The sequence below is a fragment of the Dasypus novemcinctus genome, chromosome 4 (genome assembly GCF_030445035.2).
Source record: "Dasypus novemcinctus isolate mDasNov1 chromosome 4, mDasNov1.1.hap2, whole genome shotgun sequence".
In the NCBI taxonomy this organism is placed as follows: Eukaryota; Metazoa; Chordata; class Mammalia; order Cingulata; family Dasypodidae; genus Dasypus; species Dasypus novemcinctus.
Window position 1 is genome coordinate 73,625,313 of NC_080676.1, and position 16,813 is coordinate 73,642,125.

General features: G+C 49.7%; 1 protein-coding gene across 2 annotated transcripts in view; it reads left to right on the top strand.

Moving 5' to 3' along the window:
- The window catches only part of MUC4 (mucin 4, cell surface associated), a 61,047-nt gene extending 45,861 nt beyond the window's left edge, over positions 1 to 15,186 (top strand). The window contains exons 12-25 of one of the 2 annotated variants that reach the window (XM_058295647.2): positions 139 to 347; positions 879 to 969; positions 1,419 to 1,586; positions 2,996 to 3,097; positions 3,414 to 3,647; positions 5,217 to 5,354; positions 6,765 to 6,946; positions 8,530 to 8,689; positions 9,657 to 9,836; positions 10,241 to 10,314; positions 11,413 to 11,477; positions 11,574 to 11,809; positions 13,441 to 13,603; positions 14,644 to 15,186. In XM_058295647.2, the coding sequence (XP_058151630.1) occupies positions 139 to 347; positions 879 to 969; positions 1,419 to 1,586; positions 2,996 to 3,097; positions 3,414 to 3,647; positions 5,217 to 5,354; positions 6,765 to 6,946; positions 8,530 to 8,689; positions 9,657 to 9,836; positions 10,241 to 10,314; positions 11,413 to 11,477; positions 11,574 to 11,809; positions 13,441 to 13,603; positions 14,644 to 14,839 (2,198 nt within the window). In that variant the 3' untranslated portion in view covers positions 14,840 to 15,186. Of the gene's footprint in view, positions 1 to 138; positions 348 to 878; positions 970 to 1,418; positions 1,587 to 2,995; positions 3,098 to 3,413; positions 3,648 to 5,216; positions 5,355 to 6,764; positions 6,947 to 8,529; positions 8,690 to 9,653; positions 9,837 to 10,240; positions 10,315 to 11,412; positions 11,478 to 11,573; positions 11,810 to 13,440; positions 13,604 to 14,643 lie in introns of both variants that reach the window. The other variant, XM_058295646.2, reaches the window with a different exon arrangement.
- The last annotated feature ends 1,627 nt before the right edge of the window (positions 15,187 to 16,813 follow it).

A 16,813-nucleotide genomic window follows, 5' to 3' on the forward strand; every position in this document is an offset into this window, starting at 1 on the left:
TTCCAGGGAGAATTCTCTACTCCATCAACATCGACTCTAGCTTGAGTCTAATAGGTCAGATGTATGCCTGGGAGGTGGTGGGAAATCTCAGCTGTTACTTCTGGTTTGCCATGCCAATGCGTAACACCTTTTTTCTAGCCTGGATGTTTGGGGACCCCCACTTCACTACCTTGGATGGTGCCAATTTCACCTTCAATGGGCTGGGGGACTTCCTGCTGGTCCGGGCCTGGGACAGAAATTCTTCTTTCCTGCTGTTGGGCCGCACTGCCCAGACTGGCTCAGCCAAGGCTACCAACTTCATCGCCTTTGCTGCTCAATACAACTCCAGCCACCTGGGGCCCATCACAGTGAGTGAGAAGAAGCCCAAGACATCCCTGCACCTCCCCATAGGGAGTCAGTTAGGGACCTGCAGTTGGAGGCCCAAGAGGAAGAAGAGAACAAGGAAGAGGATAGGGAGAAGAAGAAGGGAAAGGGAGGTAGGAAGGAGGGCCGACACCTATTGCTGGTGTAGTGGTTCAAGAGTGAACTCTAGAGGTAGCAGGTTTAGGGTCCTGGCTCCCTCATTTACTAGCTGTGTGACTTTGAAGAAATTAACTTTTAGTGCCTCAGTTTTCTTATAGTTAAGCGGGGCTAATAATATTACCTACTTCACAGGACCATTGGGAGATTGAAATGAGATCATCAAAGAAATGAGTCTAGTGCAGAGGTGGTCCATGTTAAACACTCCATAGATATTAGCTTTCATGACCTCATTATCACATGCTCTGTCACCTTCCTCTTCCCCCGGGCTCAGCTTCTAGCCCTGAGCATTGCTCTCTGGTGCCTCCTTTCTGGGCCTCTGGTCCCATTTACTTAGGCCTCCTCCATTTTCCTTCCAGGTTCAGTGGTCCCTTGAACCCAATGACACCATCCACATTCTGATCAACAACCACACTGTGACGTTTGAAACCAACCGTGAAGATGCAGAAGGTAGTCTGAGAACAGCTGTCGGCCACCTCTCCTGCTTCCCTGGGTCAGAGTTCAGAGGGGTGCCCAGCTGTCCTGAAAGCAGTGTTGGCAGCAGCAGCAGGGCAGGAGGACAGTACTTGCCACCCCTGCTATCTCTTCAGCAGCAGTAATCGAACAGCTTCTTCACCCCAGGAGGAGAATATTAAACCTTTGCTCCTCATTTCTCTCCTCCCTTCCAGTGCTGTGAGACCTCCCCTTTGACAGCCTCTGTCTTCACTGCCTAGGAAGAAAGGGGTGGTATGGGCCATGAGGGGTTTCTGTGTGCTTGGTTTAAGGCCTTTAGAGAAAGCATCTCCAGGATGTCCCAGAGTATTCTCAGAATCCCCTCTGTTAACCTTCACTACTGTCAAGCCTGGTTTCCAAAAGGTTCCAATGCTGGTTACTTCCTCATCTGTCTCCCAATGTTCTAGGCCAGGAGGTATTCAACACCTCTGGTGTCATCCTGACCCGCAATGGCTCTCTGGTATCAGCCAACTTCGATGGAATGGTGACCATCTCAGTTTTGGCTCTCTCCAACATCCTCCATGCTTCCTCCAGCCTCCCAGAGGAGTATCAACACCACACAGAGGGCCTCCTGGGTAAGGAGCAGGTCAGAACCCTGACTCTGAGGTAGTGGCTGCAGCAGGAGCTCAGAGCAAGGCAGCTTGCTTTCCTGTTGGCCAGTGGACATCCCAGGCTGAGTTTCCCTTCCTCAGCCTCCTTGGAACAGAACCCTCAGGGTACACAATAGGCCAGGGAAGTAGGAGATTTGTTTTAGTTTCCTCCTTGCTAAAGCAAATGGCATGCAATAGGTTGGCTTAAAAATGGGAATTAAGACACAGGCAGGTTGAAAGTGAAAAGATGGAAAAAAACTATGCCATGCAAATAGTGAGAGAGAGAGAGAGAGAATGAGCTTGCCCTGGGGTAAATAAACGAACATCAAATAAAATAGACTTTGAGACAAAAACTATAACAAAGAATAGACAAAGAAAAACACCAAGTATTATAAAGGAGTCATAACAATTATAAATATATATGTACCTAATAATGGACTTCCAAAATATATGAAGCAGATATTGACAGATTTGAAGGGAGAAATAGACGGTTCTGCATTAACAGTAGGAGACTTCACAATACCACTTTCAATAAAGGACAGAACATTTAGACAGAAGTCAATAAGGAAATAGAAGACTTGAATGACACTCTAAACCAACTAGATCTAATACATATATAGGACACTTCATCCAATAGCAGCAGAATACACATTCTTCTCTAGTACACATAGATCATTCTCCAGGATAGAACATATGTTAGGCCATAAAACAAGTCTCAATTAATTAAAAAAGATTGAAATCATACAATGTGTCTTCTCTGATCAAAATGGAACAAAGCTAGAAATAAATATAGGGAGAACTGGAAAATTCACAAATGTGTGGAAATTATACACACTATTAACCAACCAATGGGTCAAAGAAGAAATCACAAAAGAAATATATTGAGGCAAATAAAATTGAAAACACAGCACACTAAACTTATGGGATACAGCAAAGGCAGTGCTGAGAGGGAAATTTATAGCTCTAAATGCTTATATTTAAAAAGAAGAAAGATCTCAAACCAGAGACATAACCTCACAACTGGAGGAACTAGAAAAAAGAAGAACAAACTAAACCTAAAGTGAGCATAAAGAATGGGCTTTGAGAGAGAGGGAGGCAAGCAACTGCCCTTCTCCTGCCCTCCAGCTTCATACCTGTTCCCCCCCACCCCCCTCATCCCTCACACCTTTCCTTTCTCCTTACCTGCCCACATACCTTCTCTTCTTCCATTTCCTCCATTTTCTCATCGAACCTCTTCCCTCCCTCCCTAAAGCAGAGGGGCCAGATTTTGAGTTCATGGTCTTGTTCCCTGCTCCTGGAGGACAGATGCAACAGAAAGAGGTTTCCCAGGGCCCCACCTACTCTTTACATCTTGAATATGACCTATTTGATGCTCCTTCTACTCTATCCCTCAGGGGTCTGGAATGGCAATCCAGATGATGACTTCAGGATGCCCAATGGTTCCATCATTCCCCAAGGGAGCACTGAGGAGACAATTTTTCACTATGGAATGACCTGTAAGTCTGGGCCTCAGTGTCCTCAAGGCATATGGGGCAGGGCCAGGATGAGGGAGGCAGGAGACTGAGGATTCTGATGCCACCCGAGATTTGTCCCTTCCACCCCCATGCCAACCGCCTCTCTACCCGGAAGGCAGGACAGGGAAATGGATGGACCTTTACCCACTGGAACTGGGATCACTGGGCCAGAAGCCAGAAGCCATTCTGTCCCTCCACACTCTCTTCACTCTCCCCAAGCCATATAAAGTGAAGATAAGGGTGGGCATGGCAGAAACATAACTGGAGTCCCACCACCATCATACCTCATTTGTTATAGGGAAAATCAACGGAACAAGCTTCCTTGGCAAGAGGAACGACCATCTGCCTTCCAACTTCACCCCCATCTTCCTCTCTCAACTGTTAACCAACAACTCCTTAGAAGATAATTTGATCTCTGAGTGTAACAATAATACACATTGCACCTACGACACCTTGGTCACAAGAAACAGAAGCATTGGATTGCACACTTCAGCATTCTTTAGAAGATACCAGTTGATGAACGCCACTCTCAGTAAGTATCATATGGCCCAAGGACGCATTTCCAGATTAGGGAGCAGGTGAGGAGTCCATCTTCCACAACATTCCTATAAGCTATCCATTTTTTTTTCATTCACTTAACGGATTCTTTTGCTCCTGTTAGTCCTCTGCTCAAAGTCCACCAATGACTTCCCAATTTACTCAGTCCTTACAATGACCTTCAAGGCACTATTCAGGCTTGTCCCTGTTGCCTCTGAATTGTTCTCCTACTACCCCCCACTTCACTCACTCCATTCCTGCTCCACTGCCTTCTTTGTGTTCTTCAAACATGCCGGGCCCTCTCATCTCTGAGCTTTTGCACGTGCTGTCCTCTTTGCCTGGAATGCCCCTCCCCCAGACAGCCACAGGCTCACTCCCTCACCTCCTTTGAGTCTTTATTCAAATTCCACTTTCTCTGGGAAGCGGACTTGGCCCAGTGGTTAGGGCATCTGCCTACCACATGGGAGGTCCGTGGCTCAAATCCCAGGCCTCCTTGACCCGTGTGGAGCTGGCCCATGTGCAGTGCTGATGCGCGCAAGGAGTGCCCTGCCACACAGGGGTGTCCCCCGTGTAGGGGAGCCCCACGCGCAAGGAGTGTGCCCCATAAGGAGAGCCGCCCAGCGCGAAAGAAAGTGCAGCCTGCCCAGGAATGGTGCTGCACACACGGAGAGCTGGTGCAGCGGGATGACGCAACAACAAAAAAAAGAAACACAGATTCCCGTGCTGCTGACAACAACAGAAGCAGACAAAGAAGAAGACGCAGCAAATAGACACAGAGAACAGACAACTGGGGTGGGGGGAGAGAAATAAATAAATAAATCTTAAAAAAAAAAATTCCACCTTCTCAGTGAGGCCTTTCTTGGCTACCCTATCCAAAATTTCATACCCACTTACACTTCCTATTCACCGCCCCTGCTTTGTTTTTTCTCCTTAGCATTTACAACTAACATTTTATAATTTTCATACCTATCTCTCTTATTCTTTTTCCCCTACAAAACTATAAGCTCCACAAGAGCAGAGATTTTTTTCTGTTTTGTTCATTGGTGTGTCCTCACTACCTAGAACAGTCACTTAGTGATATAGTAGGTGCTCAGTAAGAATTTGTCAAAAGACTGAATGAATGAACAAACAAGGAAAAGGGAATAGCAAGGTTCCAAAACAGAGAGACCAGTGAAAAGACTTAAGTTCCTGTCAAATTCAGTGCCCATCTAGGTCTTACCCTCATGGTCTTCAGCCATCTTCCAAGCTGATGATCTGAATAACCCTGTTCTTTGATTCACTTTGTGCCATGCCCTGACTAGCACTGTGTTCAGCAAAGAAGTTGAAATGAACCCTGTTTGAGGAAGAGGTAGAGAAAAAGAGGCTAAAGATTTGGCCAGGTGGGGAACACAACCAAAATCTGCTCTGCATAGGTATGAGAGCAGGTACACAGAATAATCCCTGCTTCTGGAAGCAGTTCACCATCCTGGGAATGTCACACGCAGCAAGAGGATGGGAGAACGAGAGGAGGCTAGTAAGCCAGAGTGTCCTGCCTCAGACCCAGATTCTCCTCTTTACGTTTCAGATCAGTACCCACCTTCCATCATGGGCCAGGATGTGATCAAAGCCTACAAAGGGCAGACCAGGTGGATCCAGTATACCAGTGACTCTGAGAACATCATGTTCACCCTTAGAAACCGCTCCAGTGACTTCACACTCTTTGGTAAGAATGCTTGACTGGGGATAAAGTGAGAGCCAAGCCCTGTGCCCTGTGCCAACTTACTGCCAGGTTTACAGTTGAGTACCCAGGGGCAGCATTTCTTAGGAACGATACCTGTATTTCAAGTAGGTTCCCCAGTGAATAATAGTGACAGGTTTATGGCAATCCAGCCAGCTAGTTAGACTGACTCCAGGCATGGACAACTAATTCAAAGAGCAGTCCATCTCAATATAATAGTAAGCTTTTTATTCAATCACTTAATTGTTAGAATAATCAAGTACTGTAATGAACAAGTGCTAATTTTAAATATTTCTATATGTATTAAAAGGATTTAATGAGAAACAAGATTTAAAGAAATACAAATGCCTTTGTTTGATACCTTTCTCACTGTTTCGATGTTTGTTAACCATGCATCCCTAGCTCTGCCTTTCCTCATCTGATTTTCTGTCCTGGGACCAAGCAAACATTGTCTCTCCCTCTTGGTGATGGTTTGAGAGCTCCCAGGCCTGTACCTGTGATATGGTCAAAGAGTCGAAGCCTGAGAGATGCAGCTTTCCTTCTGTTGTCAGCACTAGTGGTGCCGGCACCTCCTCTCTGCAAAACCAAGTCCCTTAAGTAACCTTGTTGTGAACTCTGATTACCTCTCCGCCTCATTTTCTTTATCTGTACACAAGAAGGTACTGCTTTTTCTGCACCCCTTTTGTTCCACGTGGCATCCTCTCAGGCGGAAGAAAAAGATCAAAACTGTCTAATCCCACTCCCAGAGTGATGACAATGGCATCAGGAGATTTTCTTCTCCACTGGATGTCTCTCTGGAAGAGCGATGGCCTGGAGGTTGTTCTCATCTATTTCCTCCATCAGCTCCTTTCAACCTCCTGTTTTAAGAAGACTTTCCTAATTCATTAAAAAATTTAAGACACATTTTAGCAGAAGAGTCTGTATACATGTATATCAATGTTTCACTGTAGTCTGAAGTCTGAGGAGGTGGCTGGTTAAAAGGTCCAGGAATTGAGAGGGATGGGCAAGGGAAGTGGCTTCTGTGAAGGTGAAGTGCCAGGATGATCCTGGCCTTTATCTACCATGTCCCCAGGATGTCTTTGGGGCACCCTAAAGGTCTTTGCCCTTTAGGGTCTTTTACAAGGAAACTGCCTTCCCCTCTGTGGAGTTCTGTCCTATAATCTGTAAGTTGGGCTGGTGCTACCTCCAGCTTGGAGCATGGCCAGGATCACTCCAGGAATCCAGCCTTACTCAAGGAAACGCCTGATAAGATGGGGAGGGTGGTCTGTAAGGGGTGGGACAGAGTCCAGCACCAGCAATCAGGTTGTTAGATACCATAAAACCAGCTACAGGATGTATCAGACAAGCAGAGGAGAGGAGTCCCAGCTCTTAATGATCTTGTCTTCCCCTGGATAGAGAACGGGACATTGCTATGGACCCCAAAGTCACTGGAACCATTCACTCTGGAGATTCTAGCAAGAAATACCAAGAATGGCTTGGCATCCGTACTCCGGCCCAAGGCCGTGGTCTGCAATTGCAGTGCAGAGAGCCAGTGTTTATTCAACCAGACCAGCTGGGTGGGCAATTCCTCCCTTGAGGTGAGTGTTGGGAGGAGCATGGAAGGGAATGTCAAAATCCAGGGCAAAGGAAGTGGGAATTAAAGGGATGGTATAGTTTAGCCTCTCCTGGGTAATGTATATGTTGGGAGGTGAGTAGAGCAGATGCCAATCTCAGGCCAAAATCTCATGTGTGTGAAAAATATAACTCTTCCTTGTGTCTAGCTCAACCAAATTTTTATCTCCAAGTTCCCATTGGGTTGGGCTGGCAGGAAACTTCTACCTCAGCCTCTCTTAGAGTTCCCCAGCGATTCCCAGTTCCAGTTTTATGTGCAAAACATTGAGGTATCAGGCAGGAAGGTGCCCCAGTGGTCCCTGGGCATGAGTCTACCCAGGTTTCTACCACCTGCTCTGTCCTCCCAGCCTTCAGGCCTAGGGAGTCTCTCTGTCGCTTCTTGGCCTTACTCAGACACAGGCAACCTTTTATAAAAGGCTAATTCAGTCCTATCTGCCTAGAATGTTCTCATCATCATGGTGTCAGAATAAGATGTGCAGGGCCCCTCTGAGCTTGGGACCCCAAGGCTCCTTTATCCTGTCTTTCCTCTTTCCCTCCAGCTAAAAGTGGCATCTCTGTTTCTATTTAGAGGAAATTCTTCTCCATTTGAGTTTCTAACCAAGTCACTTGCCCGCCCCCCCCCCCCCCCCCCCCGCTCATTTTGGCTGTAAAGGGGGAGCCAGGAAGGAAAGTGTTTGGCTGGCAACACTCAACCATCCTCCACTCCTTATATACACTCACACATTCATGCATGTGACATACACACACATACACCCTTTCCCTGAAGCATGAACAGAAAAAAATTACTACTTAAAAGGGGTGGACTTGAGAGGGTGGGCAGACAGGGGGCAGCAAAGGAAAAGGCACAAAGTGGGACAAACAGGTTAATATCAGTATGTTATTTTAGATGTCCCAAAATATCCATTCTTCAGATTAGAAAGCTAAGTACTGGGGAGGCTACATTTGAGGGAGCTTTCCAGAATCAGTTCAGGAAGGAGTAAAAAAAAAGACCATGAAACTTGATGAGATTTTTGGAACCACTAACATTTCCTGTGTCGTTATTTTGGCTTCTGCCTCTTTTCCATTGCGCTGAGCAGTCAATCTCTGCATCACTGGTCTCGGGGTCAGCAAGGAGAGGTGGAGCAAGTTACCTGCAGTCTCCGTGAGATCAGGTTTCCTAGAGATAGAATATTCATGTATGTGCACGTGTATATATGTACGTATTTAGACTCTGTCTTACTCTAGAAAGGTTTTCAGGCAAGAAGATATGGTGTGAGTGGGTTGTGAAAAAGAAGGATGGCTGGAATCCTGGTGCAGGCGCCAGATAGCTGGGGTCAGGATAAAAGACCTGGCCCAGGGAGGCTGAATGAGCAGGAGGAACATGTGCCCTTTGAAACAGGGACTTGTAGGCCCCAGGAATGGCCAAAGAAGGTGTTCAGTAGATGCTGTCTGAATTAAAACAAGGGCTTAGGGTCCCTGGATTCTCAGACCAGAGATCCCAGCACAGAAATGCTGAGCAGCCCTTAATGGTTCAGCTCCTGGCCGCCCAGTGATCAGCTCCCCATTCCAGGTGGCCGCCTGCCAGTGTGACGGAGACACCTATGGCCGCTACTGCGAGCGCTCCAAGAGCCTCTGTGAGGAGCAGTGCTTCCCAGGTGTGAAGTGCAATCCTGGGAAGGGCTGCGAAGCCTGCCCCCTGAACACGACTGGAGACGGGCGTCACTGTGCATGTGAGCTGGAAACAGGTCCTAGCGGGAGGGGACAGGTGGCTCCTTGAGGAACTGGGACAGTCAACACAAACATTTCTCTCCCTTTTCCAGCAAGTCTTTAGAATGCTCACTATAGGTGGGTGGGGGTAGAAGGGCTTGGAAATAGGGTGGCAGATGATGTGGGGCTGTGGAGAAGAGGTTGTACAGGCATAGAGGAGGGTCCGGGGAAGAGCAGCTGGAAGCAGCTGGAAGCAAAGTCAGGACAAAAGACCTGAGAAGGGGTGGACTGGGAGGAGAAGGGAAGAGTAGACTTCCAGCGGTGGCCTCGGAACCAGAAGCAAGCTGGGGCTCGCAGGCTGCTCAGGGGTCTTCCTCTCTCACAGTCTTTATACCTCACAACTCGGGACGTCTGGAGGCGCTGCCATGGGGGCCGGTGGCAGAAACTCCTCGTTTCCTGAGTCCTCCTCCCAGCCCTCTGTTCCCCCGCTTCCGAGCCACGGAGGCCTGCTGATGAGGGAGGTGACAGAGAGGCTCCACCAAGCCCCAGGCACCCAAATAAAACCCAGAGACTACTTGGTCTTCTGAGCAGAGGCCAGAGTGGGCAAAATCACAGTCTTATGGAGGCAGAAAAGGAGATGGAAATGAGGGTGTGAGAGAGGGAGGGAGCAAGGAAAGGAGGCTAGGGGGCCTTTCTCCTACAGTCTCATGGGTCCTTCCCTGATGCCCAGGGTCTGATTAACACTCTACTCCCTCTGCAGAAGTGGGAGAATACCTAACTGGCCGAGGAAAAAAGGTTACCAGGCAGGGAAAGGCCTGGAGAAGGATAGTTTGGGGTTCAGAGTGGCTCACAGGCAGAATGCAGATTGGAAGGCATTGGGGGAAGGCAAGAAGCCAAGGCTTTTCCTGGAAGCAGGTTTCTAGGGGCTGGGGACTCTGTCTCCCCTACGATCCAAACATGTCATTGCTAACCTCCCTCCTCCCACAGTAGCTCTGGAGAACTTTGTCCTCTGTCAGAACAAGTCCTGTCCAGTGAATTACTGCTACAACCACGGCCACTGCTCCATCTCCCAGACACAGGGCTGCGAGCCCACCTGTACCTGCCCCCCAGCTTTCACCGACACCCGCTGCTTCCTGGCTGGGAACAACTTCACTCCAACCATCAAGCTAGGTACGTCGAGATGTGCCCACCGTCTCTACACCCCTCATATCCTTTGGGGAAGGTAGTGAGACTCTGGCCCCCAAGGCTAAGTTCCTCAAACTCATAAGGCAGAATTCCAAATCTCTCTCAGGTGATAGTCAAATGTAGGCCATGGGAGCTGATGGTGACAGCTGTCTCCACATGAACCATGGGCTGCCCAGTTTGCTGAGGAAAGACAGAAGGAAATCTTGCCACTCAGCAAGATGAGGGCCAGAGACCCCTGCCCATAGTAGAATGAACACAAGTGTGCAAGTCAGGAGATTTAGCCACTTCTCTGGTTCCCCCTGTGACCTTCTGTAGTATGGGGTGGTCTTTCCCAGGTGAGGCTGGGTAAACACATGAGGCAATTAAGAATCTGCTTCTCCCATCTCCAGAGCTTCCCTCAAGAGTCATCCAGCTTTTGCTCAGTGAGGAAGAGAATGCCTCGATCGCAGAGGTCAACGCCTCGGTCAGTGCTGCAGGCCAGGCTCTGGGTGCGGGGGGCAGGTTGGCTGATTCAGGGAGCGGGCTGAGCCATCGCTTGTGTCCTGCATCTCAACACCCACCTAGATTCGATTGCCAGGAGTGGCTGGGGGAGGGAGGGCCGGGAAACCCCCAGGCAGAGACCTCAGAAAGGGTTGGAATGACCAACTCTCCATGGTCAGGGTCAAAGGTGGCCAAGTCATCGAGCCCCTCCCTATGAGCGTCCTTCAACATCTGCACTTGTTGGATATTATAAAGAAGAAACACCAGAGGGCATGGTGCCTCTCGGAAGCCTTCCCTGACTTCCCAAAGAGAGCTGGGGGCTTCCTCTTCCTGGCTCCCATGCCCTTGTCTATACCTCAGTCATAGGCAAAGGAGCACAGTTATTGAGGGTGTAAGCTATAAAGCCCTAAACACCTGATTCAACTCCCTGCTCTACCTCTTACTGGAATTGTGACCTTAGGCAAATTATTTAGTCTCACTTGTAAAAGTAGGAATAATAATAGTACCTGGGTCGATGGGTTGTGTTAAGGTTTAAATGATAATATATGTATTTAGTACAGTGCCTGAAACACAATACTTGTTCTAAAAAGTACTGCTGCTACTACTGTTACTATACCACTCGACACCCTGGTAAAATCTGTTGACATTTGTCCATTGCACCAGAATGTGTGTTCTGTGAGTACGGCCAGTTCCTAAGCCGTCCTGACACCCCAACACCAGGCCAGCCCTTAGGTTTACTTAAACCTAACAGATACCCACCAGACACGTGGTATGGGGAATAGTGGGTGGGTCAGGGATCAGAAGTAAGTCGGGGCCATTCATTTCAGGTTCTCATTTGTAACACAAGGCAGAGGAGGAGGAAAAAGAAAGTCAAGTCCTTCACTCACCAGCAAATACTCATTCAGTGGGGATCCGTGTGGGTTGCTGGGGTAGGCTAGAATGTGGGGATGAAGAGATGAGGGAAAACGTTCTGGATGCCCTGGGGCTCACGTTCAAAGAAGAAAGCAAACAGGGATGAAGAAATGCTTTAAAGGGGGCCCTCCCCTCTGGACACCCACTCTCCCTCCATCCTCCACCCCAGGTGGCATACAGGCTGGGGACCCTGGAGGTGCGGGCCTTTCTCCGGAACAGCCTGGTGGAACGGGTGTAAGTGGGGCTGTCCCCTGGGGTCTCCCCTGGGTCTCCCCTACCGCAGCCCCGCAACCCTCAGCCTCTCACTGTCTCCCTGCTCCCCGCCCCCAGCACTGCCCCCCCCCCAGCCTCAGGAGTTTTCCTTCAACGCTGGAAAGTCATCTCTGAGTTCCAGTACCGCCCTTCGGGCCCCGTCATCGACTTCCTGAACAACAAGCTGCTGAATGCTGTGGTGGAGGCATTCTTACCCCCGGGCCCCCAGGGGACTTGGAGCAGGAGCCAGGGGCCCAGGAACAACGTGCTCTTCCGCCCCATCTCGATGGGAGACGTGCGCAGTGAGCAGGCTCGTGAGTACAGAGTCAGCCAAGGGATGGGGTGGGTGGAGGGGAGCTTCCCAGAGCTTCAGCCCGCACAAACCCATGGCAGAAAAATATTCCATCGAGGTCCAAAGTAAGTAAGATGCAAGTTAATTTTTAAATTATTACTTGTAATTTTTTAAAGAAATTTTAAATATTTTACCCACCAGCTTTCTAGGTTCAGGAGCAAGAGCCCAAAAAGGCTGCTCTCTCAATCCACATGCGTAGTTTCACTCGGCAATCCCTCCAACAGAGGTCTTCCTAAACTATTGCCGCCAACGACTTTCTTTGAATGAGATTGCTAATGGTTTTCTTAAAATGCTATTGCACTTTATAAACCTCACCAAGGGCATCCCCTCCAGCTGGAGGATATTAAGTTGGAGCCAGGACCAGGAGCAGAGAGCACCCTCTCAAGCAGGGTGTGGCCCTGCACCCCCCCCCCCACCCCCGGCCAGGCCTCAACGTCCCCATCTGGAAAATGAGCTGGGATTTCTGAGGTCCCTTTCAGTTCTGACAATCCCTGATGCTCAAATTGGCAACCTTACCAAGGAGAAAAAGAAAGAACCAACTTTATTTTCCGGAATGGGGCAGAGAACAAGGCAGCGACTGTTCCAAACACAGCAGAAGCTGCTGTTTTACTTCAGACCAGGACCAGAAAAGGCTTCTAGAATCCTGGTGAAGCCCTCTCTCCTGAGGGCGCAACATCAAAGTCCTTAAAACCACCGTGTGTGTGGGAGTTGGGGGGGGCGGTGTTTGAATAGGATAAGGAAACAACTCCTCCAAACCTATGTCTTTTTTAAAGAAAACAAACAAAAACACCCCCCCACACACAACTTTAATTATATAATGCAATGTGTTTTTGCAGAGACTTTAGGAAACACACGTTTAAAAAAAAAAAAAGCACCTGTAATCTCAATCCCTAGAGACAACTCTATTTTGAACATATCCTTTTGAACTTTATTTTTCGTACATAGGGATCAAATCATACCTACTGCTGGAAGACCTTTCATTAAACAATTGTGAACATATTATTACCTTGTATATTATGTACCTATTCCCATTTGATATACTATTTTATCATGATTTGTTGAATATAATGTATTTATATATTTTAAATGTTATAATAATAACCACTGTTTTTGATATCAGGCACTGCACAGAGTACTCTTCCTATATTATCTCATTTAAATTTCACAACCAAGTAGTTGCTATTATTGTTTCCTTTTAAAGATAAGGAAACTGAGGCTGAAAGAGTTAAGAAATTTCCCCCAAACCACACAACTAGTTAGTGAGTTTGAGTTTCAAGTCAAGTCTGGCCAACTTCCAAACACGTGCTTTTAACCGTCATGTTTTCTATTCCATCATGTTTACTGGTCGCACAATATTCCTTTTGGAAGGATATGTACTAACTTATTTAACCAGCCCTCCTCCTATTACACATTGCTATTCTCTCCACCCACCCACCCTGGTTTAATTATAAAGCATGCTAATCTGGACATCCACAAACATATGTATTCATGTTCTTTTCCAAATATTTCTGAGGATTAACCCTTGAAAATGGAACGAAATTGATTTGGTGCCAGCCAGTTGATTTCCATGTTAATCTGTGTCCTGCCTGGCAGTGAACGTGAGCACACTGGAGACTTACTTCAGATGCAGTGGCTACAAGGGGTACCGCCTGGCCTACAGCCCGCAGAGCGGCTTCACCTGCGTGTCCCCGTGCAGCACGGGCTTCTGTAAGCACGGAGGCCGGTGCCAGCACCTGCCCACTGGGGCCCGCTGCAGGTGAGGGGGGCAGTGTCAGGAGGTGGGAGGACTGTGGTGGGCAAAATACGACAAGGGGCCAGTTATGCCATGGTTCCCCATGGCAAGTGAAAACATAAGATGGGTCTCTGCAACTGCGAACAGGGATCAGAGAAAAGCAGACAAAAGGGAAAGATGGTGCGGGAATGCCTACTCTGAGCTCCATGCTATGTGACCATGACCCTTGAACAAGTCACAGGGTATTGTTTTGACCATTTTAAAGATGAGAAAACTGCAGATTGGAGAGGCTAAGTCAGCTGTCCAAGATACCCAAGAAGTTAAATAGCAGGGCATGGCTTCCAAAGCCAAAGCCCCTTCTGCTCTCCCACCTGAATCTGCGTCTTGGGTAGGCACCCAACTCTTCCTTGGGTAAAAGGAAACGAGTGTTTTGCTTCTAGGCCCAGGTCTGCCCTCTTTAAGAGTAGATAGAAAGGCCCTCTCCAACTGGAGCCCTGGTCGTTCCTTCGTTAAGGGTGTGAGGGTCGCCCATGAGGGGAGTGCAGGTCAGTGGGGAGGCGGCGGCCCGCGCCACCCGGGCCGTCTCTTACACCAGTGACGCCCTGCCCAGGCCAGGGCTGGGTGCAGCCGCCCTCGGACCACCCCGCCCCCACTGCAGTCCCAGATCGCCCGCTCCTCAGCCCCAGACTCTGCCCCCGCACGCCCCGCAGCCAGGCAGAGCAGCTGCGGCCAGAAGCTGCAGGCCAGGCCCGGAGCTCCCCGGGCGGGCGCGGGCGGGGGCGCGGCGGGCTGGGACTGCGCATGCTCTGCTTAGGCAGCCGCGCCCGTCGGGCCCTGCGCGCCTGGCTCCCAGGTGAACTCAGACGTGCGTTTCCAAGACCCCGCCTGCAGCCTTTGCTTAGTGGCCTTGCCTCAGCGCGGCTTCAGGGCTGACGCGGCCTCTCTCCCTAGTTAGCGGGGGAGCCCAGCCTGACGGGAGCGTCTCACTGGCCCCACGAGGAGAGGGGTGGGGAGGCTGAGCGCCCCTCCGCGCTGCTGACCCCCTCCCCGCTCTGTGTCCCCAGCTGTGTGCCCTTCTCCATCTACACACCGTGGGGCGAGCACTGTGAGCACCTGAGCATGAAACTCAGAGCCTTCTTCGGGATCTTCTTTGGGACCCTGGGCGCCCTCCTGGTGCTCGGGGCCGGGGCCTTCGTGGTGCTGCGCTTCCTCCGCTCCTCCCAGACCGGGTACTCCTACGCCCTGGACTCCGGCAGCTGAGGGCTCAGGCCACCGGGCCGCTGTGGCTCAGGACACCTCAGAGCCCACCTCAAACCCAGCCACGACTTCCAGGCGCCATGCTTCGGGGAGACTGGAAAAGGGAAGAAGATGATTGAAGACAATTCAGGATTCTTCAAGGAGCATGAATAAAGGCTAGACAGAGGTGCAGAGGAAGAGGCCACACAGGCATGGGTTCACACACGCGCACACTCAGACGTACGTACCGGAGTTAATGAAGTGATGGCTCTAAGTTAAAAACCAAAATATTTTTGCACACAAAACTCTCTTGTTTACTTCTAATTAAAATCTATTTAAATAAAGTCCCTCTGACTTTTTGTGTCTCCAGAGCCATGAACTCCATTGGTGATTTTCCTCTGGTGGCTGGAGGGTGAGCACAGGGCCTTCCCTCAGCCGGCAGACAGCACAGGGGTGGGGATTAAGTGTTGGGTGTGTGGCGGAGGAGCAGGTTGTGCTGGATCCAGTCCTGCTCGGCTCAGTCACTCGGTGTCGGGAGCCTGCATTTCTGCAGCTGGGACATGGGCCCTTGCCACAACCTCCACATCAGCTCTCTCCTCCCCACCCCAGTACACGCCAAGCCTCTGAGGGGAAGGGTCCAGCTAAGCCCGCAGGGCTGATTCCATACTCTCTCTCCCAGGACCCCTCCCTGCCTTGCTGATCTCTGTCCATCAGTTTCACAAAAATGATAAGCTTCAGTATGACATAGTGGCTTTTCCTGTTCTGGCTCCTGTGCCCACTGCCAGTGTTCCCTGGAGAATGGATTAAGCCATTTCAGCTTCCTCAAGGAGCATGCCACCCACCCCATCCTTAGGCCCGGGGTACCCAGTCCCTGGTTCACTTTCTCTGTCTCTTCCTGGGCCCCCTGACCCTTCTGGGTTCTCCTCCACTCCACAGTCCCACAGCCACATCATCTGTCCCCAGCAGCCTGATTAGTTTCCACGTCGTCCTGTTCCTCTTGGCAGGCAGGACATCAACACCTATCTGTTCATTACTGGTCCACAACTCCTGCATCTAGAGCATCTCAGTTCCAGCTCCGTGCTGACACTACGTAGCTGCCACTTGGTCCTAAATTCGAGAGACGGATTTGTCCTGAGGAGAGGACCTGAGTGGCTCAGTTTATTCCAGGCAAGTGTAGCCATAGGGAGAGAAGGGAGGTCGCAGGAACCATTCCTGGAGGCCAGGCTCACTCTTGTGGGTGGCTAAGTGGTGGTGTGGGAAATTGTCAGAGAAAGATGATCTTTGATCAGAGTAGACACTTCAGAATGTCTGCTTTACACAGAGAGTGGCTTTTCCCAGCAGGCAAACCACCCCTAGTGCCCAGGGCTGTGGTTCCACCTTCAGAGGCCCTGAAGTGTAATCAGGTCTCAATAGAAAACCACGGTCACAGCATTCATTTATGAGGAATTGAATAAAGTGGCACAGGGGTGAGGCAGGTAGGTGGGAACATTGTCCAAGAGTTACTAGGAAGGGAATACAGAACAAAAAGGGAGGTACCGTGCAAATGTGGAACGGGGATGGTGGGAGAGGGACTGCTCTTACCCCTGACAATTGCAGACCCAAGGCTAAATTATATGATGAGGACTTGGTAACCTGACTCCAGGTCCTTTTAGCATAAGGTCCAAAAGGTACACTAGTTTAAATCTCATCCTAAACCCTTGGCGAGAAATTAACCCATGCTGTGGAAGACATGATTTTCATAAATACTGTGTTTCAGCAAATGTGGGGAAGAGAAACCAGAAGGAACTAAGGCAAGGCAACAAGTGGGGAGCAAGGGCCACCCCTAACCTGAAGTTCCTCCTCCTTGCTAAGTTTCCTCTCCTGGCACTGAGCAATGGAGGGTGGGCGGAAAGACAATGTATGTGACAGACAAACTGCCAGAGGCAGGGAAGATGTCCCAAACCTACGAGGACACTGAGGGCCTGCTACAATTGAAGGAAAGTCACCAAGTGGGGGCAC